The 17,828-nt window shown below is 45.6% G+C and overlaps 2 protein-coding genes across 2 annotated transcripts in view; one reads left to right on the forward strand and one right to left on the reverse strand.

The window, feature by feature from the left end:
• The window catches only part of LOC149450637 (uncharacterized), a 53,689-nt gene extending 46,765 nt beyond the window's left edge, over nt 1-6,924 (reverse strand). Inside the window, 6 exon segments of the mRNA XM_089691680.1 lie at nt 2,708-3,667; nt 4,159-4,380; nt 4,470-4,567; nt 4,684-4,807; nt 4,894-5,030; nt 6,918-6,924. Of these exon segments, the coding sequence (XP_089547806.1) occupies nt 2,708-3,667; nt 4,159-4,380; nt 4,470-4,567; nt 4,684-4,807; nt 4,894-5,030; nt 6,918-6,924 (1,548 nt within the window).
• A 1,981-nt stretch (nt 6,925-8,905) lies between these two features.
• On the forward strand, nt 8,906-9,647 carry LOC149450638 (uncharacterized). Its single transcript, XM_089691681.1, has 2 exons — nt 8,906-9,133; nt 9,224-9,647. The coding sequence occupies exons 1-2, from the start codon at nt 8,906-8,908 to the stop codon at nt 9,377-9,379; spliced, it is 384 nt and encodes a 127-aa protein (XP_089547807.1). The 3' UTR covers nt 9,380-9,647.
• The last annotated feature ends 8,181 nt before the right edge of the window (nt 9,648-17,828 follow it).

The following is a 17,828-nucleotide window of genomic DNA, read 5'->3' on the forward strand; positions in this document are numbered from 1 at the left end:
GATAGTTGATCCTGATGCTATCCGCAGTGGCGGTAATACGGTGATCAGCGACCTATAACGTGGGTGCGATAGTTGATCCTGATGCTATCCGCAGTGGCGGTAATACGGTGATCAGCGACCTATAACGTGGGTGCGATAGTTGATCCTGATGCTATCCGCAGTGGCGGTAATACGGTGATCAGCGACCTATAACGTGGGTGCGATAGTTGATCCTGATGCTATCCGCAGTGACGGTAATACGGTGATCAGCGACCTATAACGTGAGTGCGATAGTTGACCCTGATGCTATCCGCAGTGGCAGTAATACGGTGATCAGCGACCTATAACGTGGGTGCGATAGTTGACCCTGATGCTATCCGCGGTGGCAGTAATACGGTGATCAGCGACCTATACCGTGGGTGCGATAGTTGATCCTGATGCTATCCGCAGTGGCGGTAATACGGTGATCAGCGACCTATAACGTGGGTGCGATAGTTGACCCTGATGCTATCCGCAGTGGCGGTAATACGGTGATCAGCGACCTATAACGTGGGTGTGATAGTTGATCCTGATGCTATCCGCAGTGGCAGTAATACGGTGATCAGCGACCTATAACGTGGGTGTGATAGTTGATCCTGATGCTATCCGCAGTGACGGTAATACGGTGATCAGCGACCTATAACGTGGGTGTGATAGTTGATCCTGATGCTATCCGCAGTGGCGGTAATACGGTGATCAGCGACCTATAACGTGGGTGTGATAGTTGATCCTGATGCTATCCGCAGTGGCAGTAATACGGTGATCAGCGACCTATAACGTGGGTGCGATAGTTGACCCTGATGCTATCCGCAGTGGCAGTAATACGGTGATCAGCGACCTATAACGTGGGTGCGATAGTTGACCCTGATGCTATCCGCAGTGGCAGTAATACGGTGATCAGTGAATAATACTGTACACTGACACTGTACTAATGGCAATGTCTGGGTTTCAGGGGGCAATCAAAGGGTTAAATGTGCTAATCTAACGTGTGTGTAAAATGTGCTTTTATCTACAGTGTCTCCCAGTGTCTCTCTCATCTCTTCTGGGACCAAAAAGGGTCCATGAAGAGGAGAATCAGCTAGATCCCGTGTTTACTAACATAGGCTCATGACTGCTTCTCCAATCATTGCAGGAGACCAGCAGGGTGCCGGGTAAAGTCATTGGCTGGGACCCGCTAATGAACTGTTCCTGCAAGGAATGGCAGCGGGGTCAGCGAGGGGAGACGCACATGTGCGTATTGAACCCACAAGTATTGAGCACCTTACAGGAGTCGCTGCTCGTCCGCAGTACATTGTGGATGGGAGGTCACCAACTAGTTAAATGAACGACTCCTGACATTTAGGGGCCAATCATAAATACTTTGCTTAGCAATTCACCCAGTGAAAGTCCCTGTACATTCCACCTGTGTGAATGGGGGTACAAACATAATTGTATCAGACTGCTGAGCTGATCGAATGTTCTTCATTGATTTACAATGGCAATAAAATATCACATAGAAGTGATTGGAGGTTCTATACAGCTGCAGATCACTTTTACAGCCCAATGAAGGGTCCCCTCCCACCACCGGTCCCGGGCTCTTCAGTTCCACTGGGGAACCTGATACCACTGTAAGCGGTCGGCTGTACACAATGGAGAAGGAGGAACATCCATTCCTCTGGCTCCTCTGTGCTGAATGAAGCCAGAAATGACAAGGATTTCATCTCTTCCTGTGTTGGTTCGGTGTTTACCCGGCCCATACACCCGGGATGCAGCTCATCTAACACATTTCTCATTGATCGGCTGCTTGGAGGGATCAGGGGTGTTTAAGACCTCCATCTCATAATAAAGAGGACCTGTCACTATCCAAGCTATCAGATGGGCTGTTGTTAAACACCATGCAATTCTACATGTAAGTCCAGCACACGTATGTAAACAGCAATTGCATGAAACATGTGAGGTACCGCAGCAAACGTCAGAGTGAGAGCAATAATTCCAGTTTACTGTAAACAATAATTTCCTTAGATCATCAGCTCCATCTAGAGACCACAATGGGGTATGAATCCTGAAAATACCTCACTGAATACAAATATTACAATACTGTATTATGGCCACTAGATGGAGCCAAGGAAATCAGTGTGAGATAAAATACAGCCAATGTTCATCACAGCTGGGTGAATGCCGGTCACATTCGTTCAATAGACTACAAAATCTCCCACCACAAAATGTACTCAGCCAATCACAGGGCAGGACTCCATTTTTATTCTTCTCCTGCCATCAATGGCCAACCCGGTCCCACACTTCATCCATGTCTTTGGGGACCTCTGATCTCCTTATGAACTGTTTCTTCCATGATGAAGATCAGCCATGGAGTATATCTGAGGTGTATATCAGGGGGTGCTTCTTCCCCACATGAGAGCTGGGATGTCCAGCAACATTCATCTAGAAGACATTTCCAGCACTCAAGACACTAATACACCTCCAGGGTTGTGTGGGACCCCTGATGTACAGGAAGACAGGACTTCAGTGAGGAACATTTCCCGCACTCAGGACAGGAAAGTGACTTCTCCTCTGTGTGAGATCTTTGATGTTTGGAAAGACGTGACTTCACTGAAAAACATTTCCCACACTCAGGACAGGAATACGGCTTCTCCACCTTGTGAGATCTTTATTGTATGACAAGTTCTGATTTTTTTACAATTTCCCACACTCACTTGTAAGTAGCCTCCTCCCCTGTGTGAGACCTCTGATGATGTTTGTAAAGAGTGAACTTCTGTGAAAAACATTTCCCGCACTCAGAACAGGAGTATGGCTTTTCACCCGTGTGAGACCTCAAATGTATGACAAGTTCTGATTTTCGTATAAAACATTTGCTGCACTCAGAACAGGAATACGGCTTCTCCCCTGTGTGAGATCTCTTATGTTTGTAAAGACTGGAATGCGTTGTAAAACATTTCCCACACTGTGGACAGGAATATAGCTTCTCCCCAGTGTGAGAACTCTGATGTATGGCAAGTTCTGATTTTTGTATAAAACATTTCCCACACTCAGTACATGAATACGGCTTCTCGCCTACATGCAATCTCAGATGTCTGGAAAGATGTGACTTGTATGAAAAACACTTCCCGCACTCAGGACAGGAATACGGCTTCTCCCCCGTGTGAGATCTCTGATGACTGTAAAGAATGAACTTTTGTGCAAAACATTTCCCACACTCAGAACAGGAGTATGGCTTCTCACCTGTGTGAGACCTTTCATGTTTGACAAGATCTGATTTTTGTGCAAAACATTTCCCGCACTCAGGACATGAATATGGCTTCTCACCCACATGCAATCTCTGATGTCTGGAAAGATGTGACTTGTCTGAAAAACATTTCCCGCACTCAGGACAGGAATACGGCTTCTCCCCTGTGTGAGATCTTTTATGCACATTAAGATGGGATTTAAAACAGAAACCCTTCCCACACTCAGTACAGGGAAACCTCTTCTCTGTTGGAAGGCCGGCCCGGTCCCGCACAGTCTGAGGTCCCTCAGGATACGAGGAATCCGATGGTCCATCTACACTGGGTGGTGCCGGATGGACATTGGAGGGAGCCGGGTTTTCTCCTGGACTATACTGTGTGATGTCCTCATCTTCTACTTTCCAGTCTGGAGACAAAGTGAGACAATCCTCGGAGGTTTTCCTCATCTCCCGGCCATGGACTAAAATACAAAGACAAAGAGGATTACTAGACAGGAGCTGATTGGTTCCCCCAAACCAGGACTCCGCCCACATCAGGCAAGATGGAGAGCACAGCTCAGGAAAGTGACCAGGGTATTACAGGCTGCTATCACCCAGTCCCCGCCCTACTCTGGACCAATCAGTGAGCAGTATGGGTGGAGGAATGGATTTAGTGTTCATGACCCACCTGTGCTGATCTCTGTAGGAGTGTCCTCCTCTATAAATGTCCCCGTTATTCCATCCTCCTCCATAGACTGCTGATCATCCCTCACATACGCCTCTTCTTCTTCTGCTTTCACCTCAAATTCTATATCGATTGGATCTCCACTCTAAATCAAGGAAATGAGAGGAAATATCATCTGTAAAATATAAACTCACATAAACAATCCACACATTATCTTTACAAGTCCATGTTCTAGATGCTCCATCCCACCAACCTTGTAATAGTGAGGGATGGTGTGACCTTCCTGTGTGGAATCCCGGGAATACAGAGGACGGGGACATCTCTCTGGTGGGTTCCTGTAGCTGGATGACTCCACCATGGTGTCCTGGTACAGATCTTTGTGTTCTTCTAGAAGCTCTGACTCCTCCATCGCCCCATCCTCATCCTCCTCCTCTTTTATCTCTTCTTTAACCTCAACTTTAGAATCTCTCAGGTTTCCACTCTGAATATATAATAAAAATGACATCAATGGTAACAATGCAGATAATGTACAGATCCTAATGATACTATCAGTGATTGTTCCTCATCTACCTGATGATGGTGAGGGATGGTGTGACCTTCCTGTGTGGAATCCCGGGAATACAGAGGACGGGGACATCTCTCTGGTGGGTTCCCATGACTGGATCCATCTGTAGGAAACACACACACTGACTGAATCCATTGTTTCTATGTGTTTATCAGATGATGGGGGATCTAGGTGGATCCTCCGTACTGCTCTCTCCTTTACAATAAAGTCTCCTCTTACCCGGTGATGTGAGGGGCGGCTGATTGTCCATCATGACGTCCTTGTAGAGATCCTTGTGTCCTTCTAAATACTCCCACTCCTCCATGGAGAAATAGACAGTGACACCCTGACACCTTATAGGAACCTGACACACACAATGATACAGTCACCATCCAGACACATCCCTTGTCTGTTACTGGAGAATGTCCCAGAATTCCCGGCACCGCTCACCTCTCCTGTCAGCAGCTCAGTGATCTCTCTGGTGACTTCTAGAATCTTCTTCTTCTTTCTCTCTTCTATCAGGGAGGGAGGTGGAGGCAATGTGATGTCATATGATCTCCAGACTTCACAGGAGGAAAACTCTACATCTGAACACAAAGAGTCACATCAAATGATATTCCCAGAATCCTCCTCACCTCTCCATTCAGGTCTCCATTTTATTAAAGCCCCACTTCAGGCTGAGGTATAATTCCCCCCCACAGGACCCCCACACTACGCAGGGTATAGGCTTGTTGCAGCATTCTGATGTCATTACATACAACGCAGGACCAACAGTCCCACTTTACATGTGAGGATACCAAGGGGCCCCACATCCTAAGAGCATCAGAAAAAAGTCAGATGGAGGGACATTGGGAGGAGGAGCTGTGAGGTCAGTGTGATGTCATAGGATTCTCTGACTCTGGATGGAGGGACATTGGGAGGAGGAGCTGTGAGGTCGGTGTGATGTCATAGGATTCTCTGACTCTGGATGGACATTGGGAGGAGGAGCTGTGAGGTCAGTGTGATGTCATAGGATTCTCTGACTCCGGATGGAGGGACATTGGGAAGGGGAGCTGTGAGGTCAGTGTGATGTCATAGGATTCTCTGACTCCGGATGGAGGGACATTGGGAGGAGGAGCTGTGAGGTCAGTGTGATGTCACAGGATTCTCTGACTCCGCATGGAGGGACATTGGGAGGAGGAGCTGTGAGGTCAGTGTGATGTCACAGGATTCTCTGACTCCGGATGGAGGGACATTGGGAGGGGGAGCTGTGAGGTCAGTGTGATGTCATAGGAATCTCTGACTCCGGATGGAGGGACATTGGGAGGGGGAGCTGTGAGGTCAGTGTGATGTCATAGGAATCTCTGACTCAGGATAGAGGGACATTGGGAGGAGGAGCTGTGAGGTCAGTGTGATGTCATAGGATTCTCTGACTCCGGATGGAGGGACATTGGGAGGAGGAGCTGTGAGGTCAGTGTGATGTCTTAGGACATATAGACTCTGGATGGAGGGATACTTGGATGGGGAGATTTGAGGGGTCCTCTATATGAGGCTCCTATGCAAACCAATACCTTGTTCCTGGGTGCGTCCTACCTCTCCTAAACTGAAGAGTGAACTTTGACCTTTTCCATCCAGAAATCTGTCCGGAATCTGTGGAAGTAAGCTGTCATGTGATCAGGTGACGTGCGGAGGAACGGAGTGTAAATAGCAGACAATTGTCTCCAGAGCCCCTAATGGTGGGGATGGATTTGGCGGCGTGCTGGTGCCAAGTTTCCTCCCCCCAGGGTCACTGCAGGTGTGGAGAAAAGCTGTGTAAGAGGATATGGAGGAGAGATGAGGAGGAGATCCAGGAATCAGGAGAAAGGTCAGGGCAAGCAACAGACGAGCGCATCCAAGAGACCAAGCCGGGGTCACTACACAGAAAATCAATCCAAGGAAACAACAGGCAGGACGAGGAATAGCAAGAAGGAGCTGAGAGACAAATGAGAATATTGCTCAGCCAATGGGAGATGATCTCAGCATGACTTCCATCATGAAGGAGATGAGGGGGAGGGGAGGAAGTCACTGAAGGTGACCATAGATCCATGGAAATTCAGCTGGTTCAGCAGGGATCACTCACATTTCCATCCATGTGTGGCCACTGCCGGATAAAAGCCACTCCCCCAGTGGCTGCAGCCAATAGCTTCAATGCTGATCTGTGTATTCTGAGAGCGGAGGAGTCCCCCCATTGTCAGAATACAAGAGTGCAGCGGGGAGGATTCCCCCATCCACCTCCAATGTGTGGATGGGGGAATCGCTTCAGTTTTTATGGTCATCCCGCTGGCTGAACGATAAAACTGAACCATGTAGGCCAGCTTTGGGAGCAAATATATTATCATCAATTCCTCCCCCTGAAGGGGTTCATCTACGTATTACCTCCTCTGCTGCCACATCCAGGAATGTCTCCTCTCTACTTCCTGCTTACTCACATATCCCCTGGAACTTCCTGTATTTACCTGACATCACTTCCTGTCTGTACCTGATATCACTTCCTGTCTGTACCTGGCATCACTTCCTGTCTTTACCTGACATCACTTCCTGTCTGTCTTCCATAGAGAATTCCTGTCTGGGTAGAAGTGAGATCCCCACCTTGTGGGCCAAAATCCCTCCCCCGAGCAGTCATATATTTCTGTCCCCCTTGGTGGGAGTGGAGGTGACCCCTCTATTAGGATCTACAGTCCATACACACCCAGCACAAGGCCGGGGTCACACTACCAGACGCTTCTTGGGGCTGCAGTTCCTCTGAGCTCCACAAGGTGGGGATCTCACTTCTACCCAGACAAGAAGTCTCTATGGAAGACAGGAAATGATGTCAGGTAAAGGCAGGAAGTGATATCAGGTACAGACAGGAAGTGATGTCAGGTATAGACAGGAAGTTCCATGAATGAGGAAGTAGAGAGGAGACGTTCCTGGATCTGGCAGCAGAGGAGGTAATACGTAGATGAACCCCTTCAGGGGGAGGAGTTGATGATAATATATCTTGCTCCCAAAGCTGGCCTACATGGTTCATGTGATGGAAGCGTAGGCAGGACAGAACACACACGGAGCATGACTATCACAGCTCCTCCTCCCAATGTCCCTCCATCCAGAGTCAGAGAATCCTATGACATCACACTGACCTCACAGCTCCTCCTCCCAATGTCCCCCCATCCAGAGTCAGAGAATCCTATGACATCACACTGACCTCACAGCCCCTCCTCCCAATGTCCCTCCATCCAGAGTCAGAGAATCCTATGATATCACACTGACCTCACAGCTCCTCCCAATGTCCCTCCATCCAGAGTCAGAGAATCCTATGACATCACACTGACCTCACAGCTCCTCCCCCCAATGTCGCTCCATCCAGCTTTTTTTTCTTTTATCCAGAACTGTTGATCCTTCATTTCATGTAATGATGTCAGAATTCCTTATAGCTCAGCCTGAAGTGGGGCTTTAATAAAATGGAGACCTGAATGGAGAGGTGAGGAGGATTCTGGGAATATCATTTGATGTGACTATTTGTGTTCAGATGTAGAGTTTTCCTCCTGTGAAGTCTGGAGATCATATGACATCACATTGCCTCCACCTCCCTCCCTGATAGAAGAGAGAAAGAAGAAGAAGATTCTAGAAGTCACCAGAGAGATCACTGAGCTGCTGACAGGAGAGGTGAGCGGTGCCGGGAATTCTGGGACATTCTCCAGTAACAGACAAGGGATGTGTCTGGATGGTGACTGTATCATTGTGTGTGTCAGGTTCCTATAAGGTGTCAGGGTGTCACTGTCTATTTCTCCATGGAGGAGTGGGAGTATTTAGAAGGACACAAGGATCTCTACAAGGACGTCATGATGGACAATCAGCCGCCCCTCACATCACCGGGTAAGAGGAGACTTTATTGTAAAGGAGAGAGCAGTACGGAGGATCCACCTAGATCCCCCATCATCTGATAAACACATAGAAACAATGGATTCAGTCAGTGTGTGTGTTTCCTACAGATGGATCCAGTCATGGGAACCCACCAGAGAGATGTCCCCGTCCTCTGTATTCCCGGGATTCCACACAGGAAGGTCACACCATCCCTCACCATCATCAGGTAGATGAGGAACAATCACTGATAGTATCATTAGGATCTGTACATTATCTGCATTGTTACCATTGATGTCATTTTTATTATATATTCAGAGTGGAAACCTGAGAGATCCTAAAGTTGAGGTTAAAGAAGAGATAAAAGAGGAGGAGGATGAGGATGGGGGGATGGAGGAGTCAGAGCTTCTAAAAGAACACAAAGATCTGTACCAGGACACCATGGTGGAGTCATCCAGCTACAGGAACCCACCAGAGAGATGTCCCCGTCCTCTGTATTCCCGGGATTCCACACAGGAAGGTCACACCATCCCTCACCATCATCAGGTAGATGATGACAATTATTGGTAGTTGTGATTTATACACAGCATGTTTGTTACAATGAATGTTTTATTATATCTTTCAGAGTGGAATCCTCGGGGATGATAATATTGATGTTAAAGAAGAGTATAAAGAGGAGGATGAGGAGTATGGAGTGATGGAGGAGTTTTCAGCAGGACACAAGGATATGATGGAGCCACCTAATACCAGGAACCCACCAGAGAGATGTCCCCGTCCTCTGTATTCCCGGGATTCCACACAGGAAGGTCACACCATCCCTCACTATTACAAGGTTGGTGGGATGGAGTATCTAGAACATGGACTTGTAGGGGTGATGTGTGAATTTTTTAATGTGATATTTTCTGTCATTTCCTTGATTTAGAGTGGAGATCCAATCGATATAGAATTTGAGGTGAAAGCAGCAGAAGAAGAAGAGGCGTATGTGAGGGATGATCAGCAGTCTATGGAGGAGGATGGAATAACGGGGACATTTATAGAGGAGGACACTCCTACAGAGATCAGCACAGGTGGGTCATGAACACTAAATCCATTCCTCCACCCATACTGCTCACTGATTGGTCCAGAGTAGGGCGGGGACTGGGTGATATCAGCCTGTAATCCCCTGGTCACTTTCCTGAGCTGTGTTCCCCGTCCTGTATTCCTGGATTTCTCTCGGATAATCTTCCTTCTCTGTGCTGCAGACACAATTTATGTATCAGTTCTGGTTGTTTCCTCACTCTCTGACTAAGGTCCATGAATAAAGAAATGACCTGGTAGGAGATCAGAGGAGCCATTTCCTAGTTCCCTTGAGGGTGGAATTGTAAGCTCCTCAGAGACCAAGCTGCCTGATGTGGGCGGAGTCCTGGTTTGGGGGAACCAATCAGCTCCTGTCTAGTAATCCTCTTTGTCTTTGTATTTTAGTCCATGGCCGGGAGATGAGGAAAACCTCCGAGGATTGTCTCACTTTGTCTCCAGACTGGAAAGTAGAAGATGAGGACATCACACAGTATAGTCCAGGAGAAAACCCGGCTCCCTCCAATGTTCATCCGGCACCACCCAGTGTAGATGGATCATCGGATTCCTCGTATCCTGAGGAACCACAGACTGTGTGGGACCGGGCCGGCCTTCCAACAGGGAAGAGGTTTCCCTGTACTGAGTGCGGGAAGGGTTTCCATTTTAAATCCCATCTTAACGTACATATAAGATCTCACACGGGGGAAAAACCACATTCCTGTCCAGAGTGTGGGAAATGTTTCCATTTTAAATCGGGTCTTTATGTGCATAAAAGGACTCACATAGGTGAGAAGCCATTTTCGTGTCCTGAGTGCGGGAAATGTTTTTCACAAAAGTCCAATCTTGAAATACATCGGTTTCTGCATACAGGTGAGAAGCCATATTCCTGTTCTGAGTGCATGAAATGTTTTTCCCAGATGTCCACTCTTTACAGACATCAGAGATCTCACATGGGGGAGAAGCCATATTCCTGTCTTGAGTGCGGTAAATGTTTTGCGCAGAAGTCCAATCTTCATATACATCAGAGATCTCACACGGGGGAGAAACCATATTCTTGTTATGAGTGTGCAAAATGTTTTGTACAAAAATCAGAACTTGCCAGACATCAGAGAACTCACACGGGGGAGAAGCCGTATTCCTGTCCATGTTGTGGGAAATGTTTTTCAATGAAGTCAAATCTTTCCACACATCAGAGATCTCACACAGGAGAGAAGCCGTATTTCTGTCCTGAGTGCGGGAAATGTTTTTCACAGAAGACTAGTCTTTCCAGACATCAGAAATCTCACACAGAGGAGACGCAAATTTCCTGTCCTGAGTGAGGGAAATGTTCCTCACTGAAGTCGTCTTCCTGTACATCAGGGGTCCCAAACAACCCTGGAGGTGTATTAGTGCCTTGAGTGCGGGAAATGTCTTCTAGATGAATGTTGGTGGACATCCCAGCTCTCATGTGGGGAAGAAGCACACCCTGATATACACCTCAGATATACTCCATGGCTGATCTTCATCATGGAAGAAACAGTTCATAAGGAGATCAGAGGTCCCCAAAGACATGGATGAAGTGTGGGACCGGGTTGGCCAGTGATGGCAGGAGAAGAATAAAAACGGAGTCCTGCCCTGTGATTGGCTGAGTACATTTTGTGGTGGGAGATTTCACACTTGGAGGTGTGATTTATAAACAAATAACTGAACAGATGTGATCCACATTCTCCAAGATGAATGTTGGCTGGATTTTATTTTATATTCGGATTTCCTGGGTTCCATCTAGTGGCCATATTTGTGCATTGTACTGAATTGTGGGAAACGTTTCCCATTATGGGGTAGATGGAGGCGACCATCATAGGAAATCCCGGAGTTACATTCCCTCCAGGATCTGGATGAATTTTGGTCACATACGCTCAGTGAATTCTTGGTACATAGACCCCTCCCTTGGTCTCCTGGCCAGGCCGGGATCTGGTCACATGCGCTCAGTGAATTCTTGGTACATAGACCCCTCCCTTGGTCTCCTGGGCCAGGCCGGGACCTGGTCACACGCGCTCAGTGAATTCTTGGTACATAGACCCCTCCCTTGGTCTCCTGGGCCAGGTCGGGACCTGGTCACACGCGCTCAGTGAATTCTTGGTACATAGACCCCTCCCTTGGTCTCCTGGGCCAGGCCGGGATCTGGTCACACGCCCTCAGTGAATTCTTGGTACATAGACCCCTCCCTTGGTCTCCTGGGCCAGGCCGGGATCTGGTCACACGCGCTCAGTGAATTCTTGGTACATAGACCCCTCCCTTGGTCTCCTGGGCCAGGCCGGGATCTGGTCACACGCGCTCAGTGAATTCTTGGTACATAGACCCCTCCCTTGGTCTCCTGGGCCAGGCCGGGATCTGGTCACACGCCCTCAGTGAATTCTTGGTACATAGACCCCTCCCTTGGTCTCCTGGGCCAGGCCGGGATCTGGTCACACGCGCTCAGTGAATTCTTGGTACATAGACCCCTCCCTTGGTCTCCTGGGCCAGGCCGGGATCTGGTCACATGCGCTCAGTGAATTCTTGGTACATAGACCCCTCCCTTGGTCTCCTGGGCCAGGCCGGGATCTGGTCACACGCACTCAGTGAATTCTTGGTACATAGACCCCTCCCTTGGTCTCCTGGGCCAGGCAGGGCTCTGGTCACACGCGCTCAGTGAATTCTTGGTACATAGACCCCTCCCTTGGTCTCCTGGGCCAGGCAGGGCTCTGGTCACATACGCTCAGTGAATTCTTGGTACATAGACCCCTCCCTTGGTCTCCTGGGCCAGGCCGGGATCTGGTCACACGCACTCAGTGAATTCTTGGTACATAGACCCCTCCCTTGGTCTCCTGGGCCAGGCCGGGTTCCATCCAAATCCCTGAGATCATTCTCCCGCACTTCTTAGTTCAGCACACACTGAGGGATGTCAGTTATTAACCCCGTCACACCTCAGGGGAAAACACATGTTAATGCCTAAGCACAATTTTACAACTTTGACCTGTTAGTAAACCCGTCCGTATCATCACACCTACTTTGTACATCGGGGTGGATTATACCGCGCTGTTTTCTATTAACAAAGGAAAACTGACCTAAAATTGTAAACAAAACATGTTTATTTAATGTAGCTGTGTGTTTCTTGCTGCTGCCATAACCAACTACCAAAGAACAACCCAAAATCATTCCTCCAGGTCCTGCCGATGGCAGGGATCCCACACATGTATGTTAGTTGTTGTTTGTACCCGCAGTACAGCCCACACACCATACGGAGCATTTTGCTGCGACTTTTATCCTGACACTAACTGACTCTGACACTAATTTCAACATCAAAATAAAAATCCTCACAAAATAATACTGACCCTGACTCTTGAACTTGACCTTTGACCCTGACCTTGACCCAAACACTACCCCTGACACTGACCTACATCAAGCCTTCATCTAGGTATTTTTATTTATTTATCCCTCCCTCCTGACCGGGCCATTTTTTGCGATATGGTGCTGCGTTACTTTAATGGACAATTGCGTGGTCATGCAACGCTGCACCCTAATGAATTTGCCTCTGTAAAAAAAATGTCATGATAAATTTAGGGCAAAATGTATTCTGCTCCGTGTCTTTGCTAAAACAAATCCCAATACATGTAAATTAATTGGTTTACATGAAAGTTATAGCGTCTACAAATGGCGGTGTAGATACTGGGATTTTTTTTTCTAATACTAGTAATGGTCAGTGACTTATAGCAGGACTGCAGCGGGTATTCTGGTACTGGAGGAAACTGACTTGGTGTCACTGACATCTCCAGTGACACCAATACAGTGATCAGTGCTAATAAAAAGCACTGACACTGTACTAATGGCACTGGGCAGGAAGGGGTTAACATTTGGGATGATCAAAGGGTTAACTGTGTGCTTTTTCACTATGGGGGCTGTGTGTGTGCTTCACTGTGTGCACACTGCTATGCAGAACCATACAAAGCAGTGCGCAGGAGCTGACGGGAGAGATCTGTATTGTTTATACACAGGTCTCTCACCCATCGGTGATACACAGCAATTGCCGGGTGCCGGCAGGGAATCACTGTCTGGGATCCAGTGATTGACAGCTGAGGCCACCAACGGTGGCGCAGGTAGGGCATGCACATGTGGCTCACACGTGCCCCCTACACAGAAGTGCAAAATCATGTATATGTACATGAATTTACACACCCCTCTGCCCTGTAGTAGTATTTCTGCTATATGGTGGTGGGAAAGCGGTTAATATATTTATTTATATACACTTTTAACACACACTTTTTTTTCTTTCAGAAATGACAGAGAGAGATACAATGTATAATAGAATGTATATAATGATACGATGTATAATAGAATGTATATAATGATACAATGTATAATAGGATGTACAGTCAGGTCCATAAATATTGGGACATGGACACAATTCTAACATTTTTGGCTCTATACATCACCACAATGGATTTGAAATGAAACAAACAAGATGTGCTTTAACTGCAGACTGTCAGCTTTAATTTGAGGGTATTTACATCCAAATCAGGTGAACGGTGTAGGAATTACAACAGTTTGCATATATGCCTCCCACTTGTTAAGGGACCAAAAGTAATGGGACAGAATAATAATCATAAATCAAACTTTCACTTTTTAATACTTGGTTGCAAATCCTTTGCAGTCAATGACAGCCTGAAGTGTGGAACGCATAGACATCACCAGACGCTGGGTGTCATCCCTGGTGATGCTCTGCCAGGCCTCTACTGCAACTGTCTTCAGTTCCTGCTTGTTCTTGGGGCATTTTCCCTTCAGTTTTGTCTTCAGCAAGTGAAATGCTCAATCGGATTCAGGTCAGGTGATGGACTTGGCCATTGCAGAACATTCCACTTCTTTGGTGTCTTTTGCAGTCTGCTTTGGGTCATTGTCCATCTGCACTGTGAAGTGTCCAATGAGTTGTGAAGCATTTGGCTGAATATGAGCAGATAATATTCCCGAAACACTTCACAATTCATCCGGCTGCTTCTGTCAGCAGTCACATCATCAATAAATACAAGAGAAGCAGTTCCATTGGCAGCCATACATGCCCACGCCATGACACTACCACCACCATGATCACTGATGAGGTGGTATGCTGAGGACCATGAGCAGTTCCTTCTCCATACTCTTCTCTTCCCATCACTCTGGTACAAGTTGATGTTGGTCTCATCTGTCCATAGGATGTTGTTCCAGAACTGTGAAGGCTTTTTTACATGTCGTTTGGCAAACTCTAATCTGGCCTTCCTGTGTTTGAGGCTCACCAATGGTTTCCATCTTGTGGTGAACCCTCTGTATTCACTCTGGTGAAGTCTTCTCCTGATTGGTGACTTTGACACACATACACCTACCTCCTGGAGAGTGTTCTTGATCTGGCCAACTGTTGTGAAGGGTGTTTTCTTCACCAGGGAAAGAATTCTTCGCTCATCCACCACAGTTGTTTTCCGTGGTCTTCCGGGTCTTTTGGTGTTGCTGAGCTCACCGGTCCGTTCCTTCTTTTTAAGAATGTTCCAAACAGTTGTTTTGGCCGCCTAATGTTTTTGCTATCTCTCTGATGGGTTTGTTTTGTTTTTTCAGCCTAATGATGGCTTCACTGATAGTGACAGCTCTTTGGATCTCATCTTGAGACTTGACAGCAACAGATTCCAAATGCAAATAGCACACTTGAAATGAACTCTGGACCTTTTATCTGCTCATTGTAATTGGGATAATGAGGGAATAACACACATCTGGCCATGGAACAGCTGAGAAGCCAATTGTCCCATTACTTTTGATCCCTTAACAAGTGGGAGGCACATATGCAAACTGTTGTCATTCCTACACCGTTCACCTGATTTGGATGTAAATACCCTCAAATTAAAGCTGACAGTCTGCAGTTAAAGCACATCTTGTTTGTTTCATTTCATATCCATTGTGGTGTATAGAGCCAAAAATGTTAGAATTGTGTCCATGTCCCAATATTTATGGACCTGACTGTATGAATGTAAGTTAAGGACTTTAGATTGTATGTCCCTTGAGGGGTGGGGACTGATGTGAATGTACAATATATATGTAAAGAGCTGTGTAAATTGATGACGCTATATAAGTAATGGAAATAAATAAGAAAAAAGGAAAAAATGAATAAACAGGAACAAATTTTATAAGAAATAAAAAGAGTACATGCAAAGGTAACGTATACACACACATTCCTGAATATCCATGCATAGACTGGGGACAAGTCCATTTACATATTAAAAGGGAATTCCTGAAGAGTGATAGACTATGGGGACTATTCCTGTGCTAATTCTATTTAAAAGGCAAACTATCTGTGTGACTGTAATGAGAGAAATGGTAATGGGTCCAATGGAGAATAGTATACTGTCCTGTCCTGGGTGACCAGGGTGGGAAACAATTGTCCATTTCAGCAATTAACATTTTCATGATTAGATGTTTGGTCAAAAAATCAGAAATCCCTCCAGCAGGTATTAATCTGTATATGAAGGGAAGATTAACAGCTAAAGACTTTAAACCCACATGGAAGGAAGATATATTTTAAATATATTCTAAAAATATTCTTCCCAATATTTTGACATATATTTGAAATACTACAATTTTGGCCGTATATATATTTTTAAAATATATTCTTCAGATTTTTTTTAACATATAAAAAAGTAACTTTAACATATATTTTTACATATATTTGTAAATACATTCCAAAAATGTAGATTAAATGTATTTACAAAGGCATACAGTATATATGTAAATGTATTTTTAAAAATATGTTTCCTATATTTTGTAATACAAATGCATTTCAACATACAATATATATATATTTATTGAAATATCTTTAGAAATATATTGCATATGACCAAAATTGTAGTATTTCAATAAATTTTGGAAGAATATTTTTAAAATATATTTAACCACTGGACATCCTGAGGATTTACCCCCCTTCCTGTTTTTGCTGTTCGGCGCTGCACTATTTCAACTGACAATTGCGCGGTCATGCAATGCTGCACCCAAATGAAGTCTACGTCCTTTTTTTCATACAAATAGAGCTTTCTTTCATTGGTATTTGATCACCTGTGCGATTTTTATTTTTCACACCATAAACAAGAAAAGGCCAAACTTTTTGAAGAAAAAGGATATTTTTTACTTTTGGCTATAAAAAATATATAGTAAACTCAAAGTTCGTTATACATTTAGGCCAAAATGTATTCTGCTCCATGTTTTGGTAAAAAAAATCCCAATCAGTGTATATTTATAGTTATAGCGTCTACAATCTATGGGATAGATAATGGAATTTACAGCTTTTACTTTCTGACTGCCCATCACATTTCTTGAGGTGCTAAAATACCAGGATAGTACAAACACCCCCAAATACCAGGATAATACAAACACCCCCAAATACCAGGATAGTACAAACACCCCCAAATACCAGGACAGTACAAACACCCCCAAATACCAGGATAGTACAAACACCCCCAAATACCAGGACAGTACAAACACCCCCAAATACCAGGACAGTACAAACACCCCCAAACACCAGGATAGTACAAACACCCCCACATACCAGGACAGTACAAACACCCCCAAATACCAGGATAGTACAAACACCCCCAAATACCAGGATAGTACAAACACCCCCAAATACCAGGATAGTACAAACACCCCCAAATGACCCCTTTTCGGAAAGTAGACACCCTAAGCTATCTGCTGAGAGATATATTGAGTTCATGGAAGGTTTTTTTTGTTCCACTACTTTTTGGAAAATGACAAAAATATATATATTTTTTTTACACAAAGTTGTCATTTAAGTGATATATTTCTGGCATGAGCCATGGGCATATGTGGAATTATATATATAGACTTTCTGGGAGCCTAGCCACATACAGGAGCCTGAAATCCAATGACCACTTTGAAAGCCTGAAGGTGCGTAACTTCCTCATTACACTTCCTCACTACCTATCACAGTTTTGGAGGCCCTGAAATGCCAGGATAGCACCAACCCCCCCCCCCCCCCCCCAACCCCAAATGAACCCTTTTTGGAAAGTAGACACCCCAAGGAATTTAAAAAGAGGCATGGTGAGTATTTTTCAGATCTAATGTTTTTCACAAGGTATTGAAATATTCAAAAAGAAAAGAAATATGTTTTTGTTTTTATTCTTCATTTTATAAAAACTTGTGGCAACAAATGAGATCTGCAAAATACTCACCATGCTTCTTATTAAATTCCTTGGGGTGTCTACTTTCCAAAAAGGGGTAATTTGGGGGGGGGGGGGGTTGCTGCTATCCTGGCATTTCAGGGCCTCCGAAACTGTGATAGGTAGTCAGGAAGTGTAATGAGGAAATAAAGTCCTTTAAAAGCCTGAAGGTGCTTATTGGATTTTGGGTCCTGTACTTGGCTAGACTGCCAAAATGTCTCACATGTGGTACCCCCAAACTAGGGAGAAGTATCAGAATGTATTTTGGGGTGT

The sequence above is a fragment of the Staurois parvus genome, unplaced genomic scaffold (genome assembly GCF_062004578.1).
Source record: "Staurois parvus isolate SC_StPar_1 unplaced genomic scaffold, SC_StPar_1.0 ptg000569l, whole genome shotgun sequence".
Lineage (NCBI taxonomy): Eukaryota > Metazoa > Chordata > Amphibia > Anura > Ranidae > Staurois > Staurois parvus.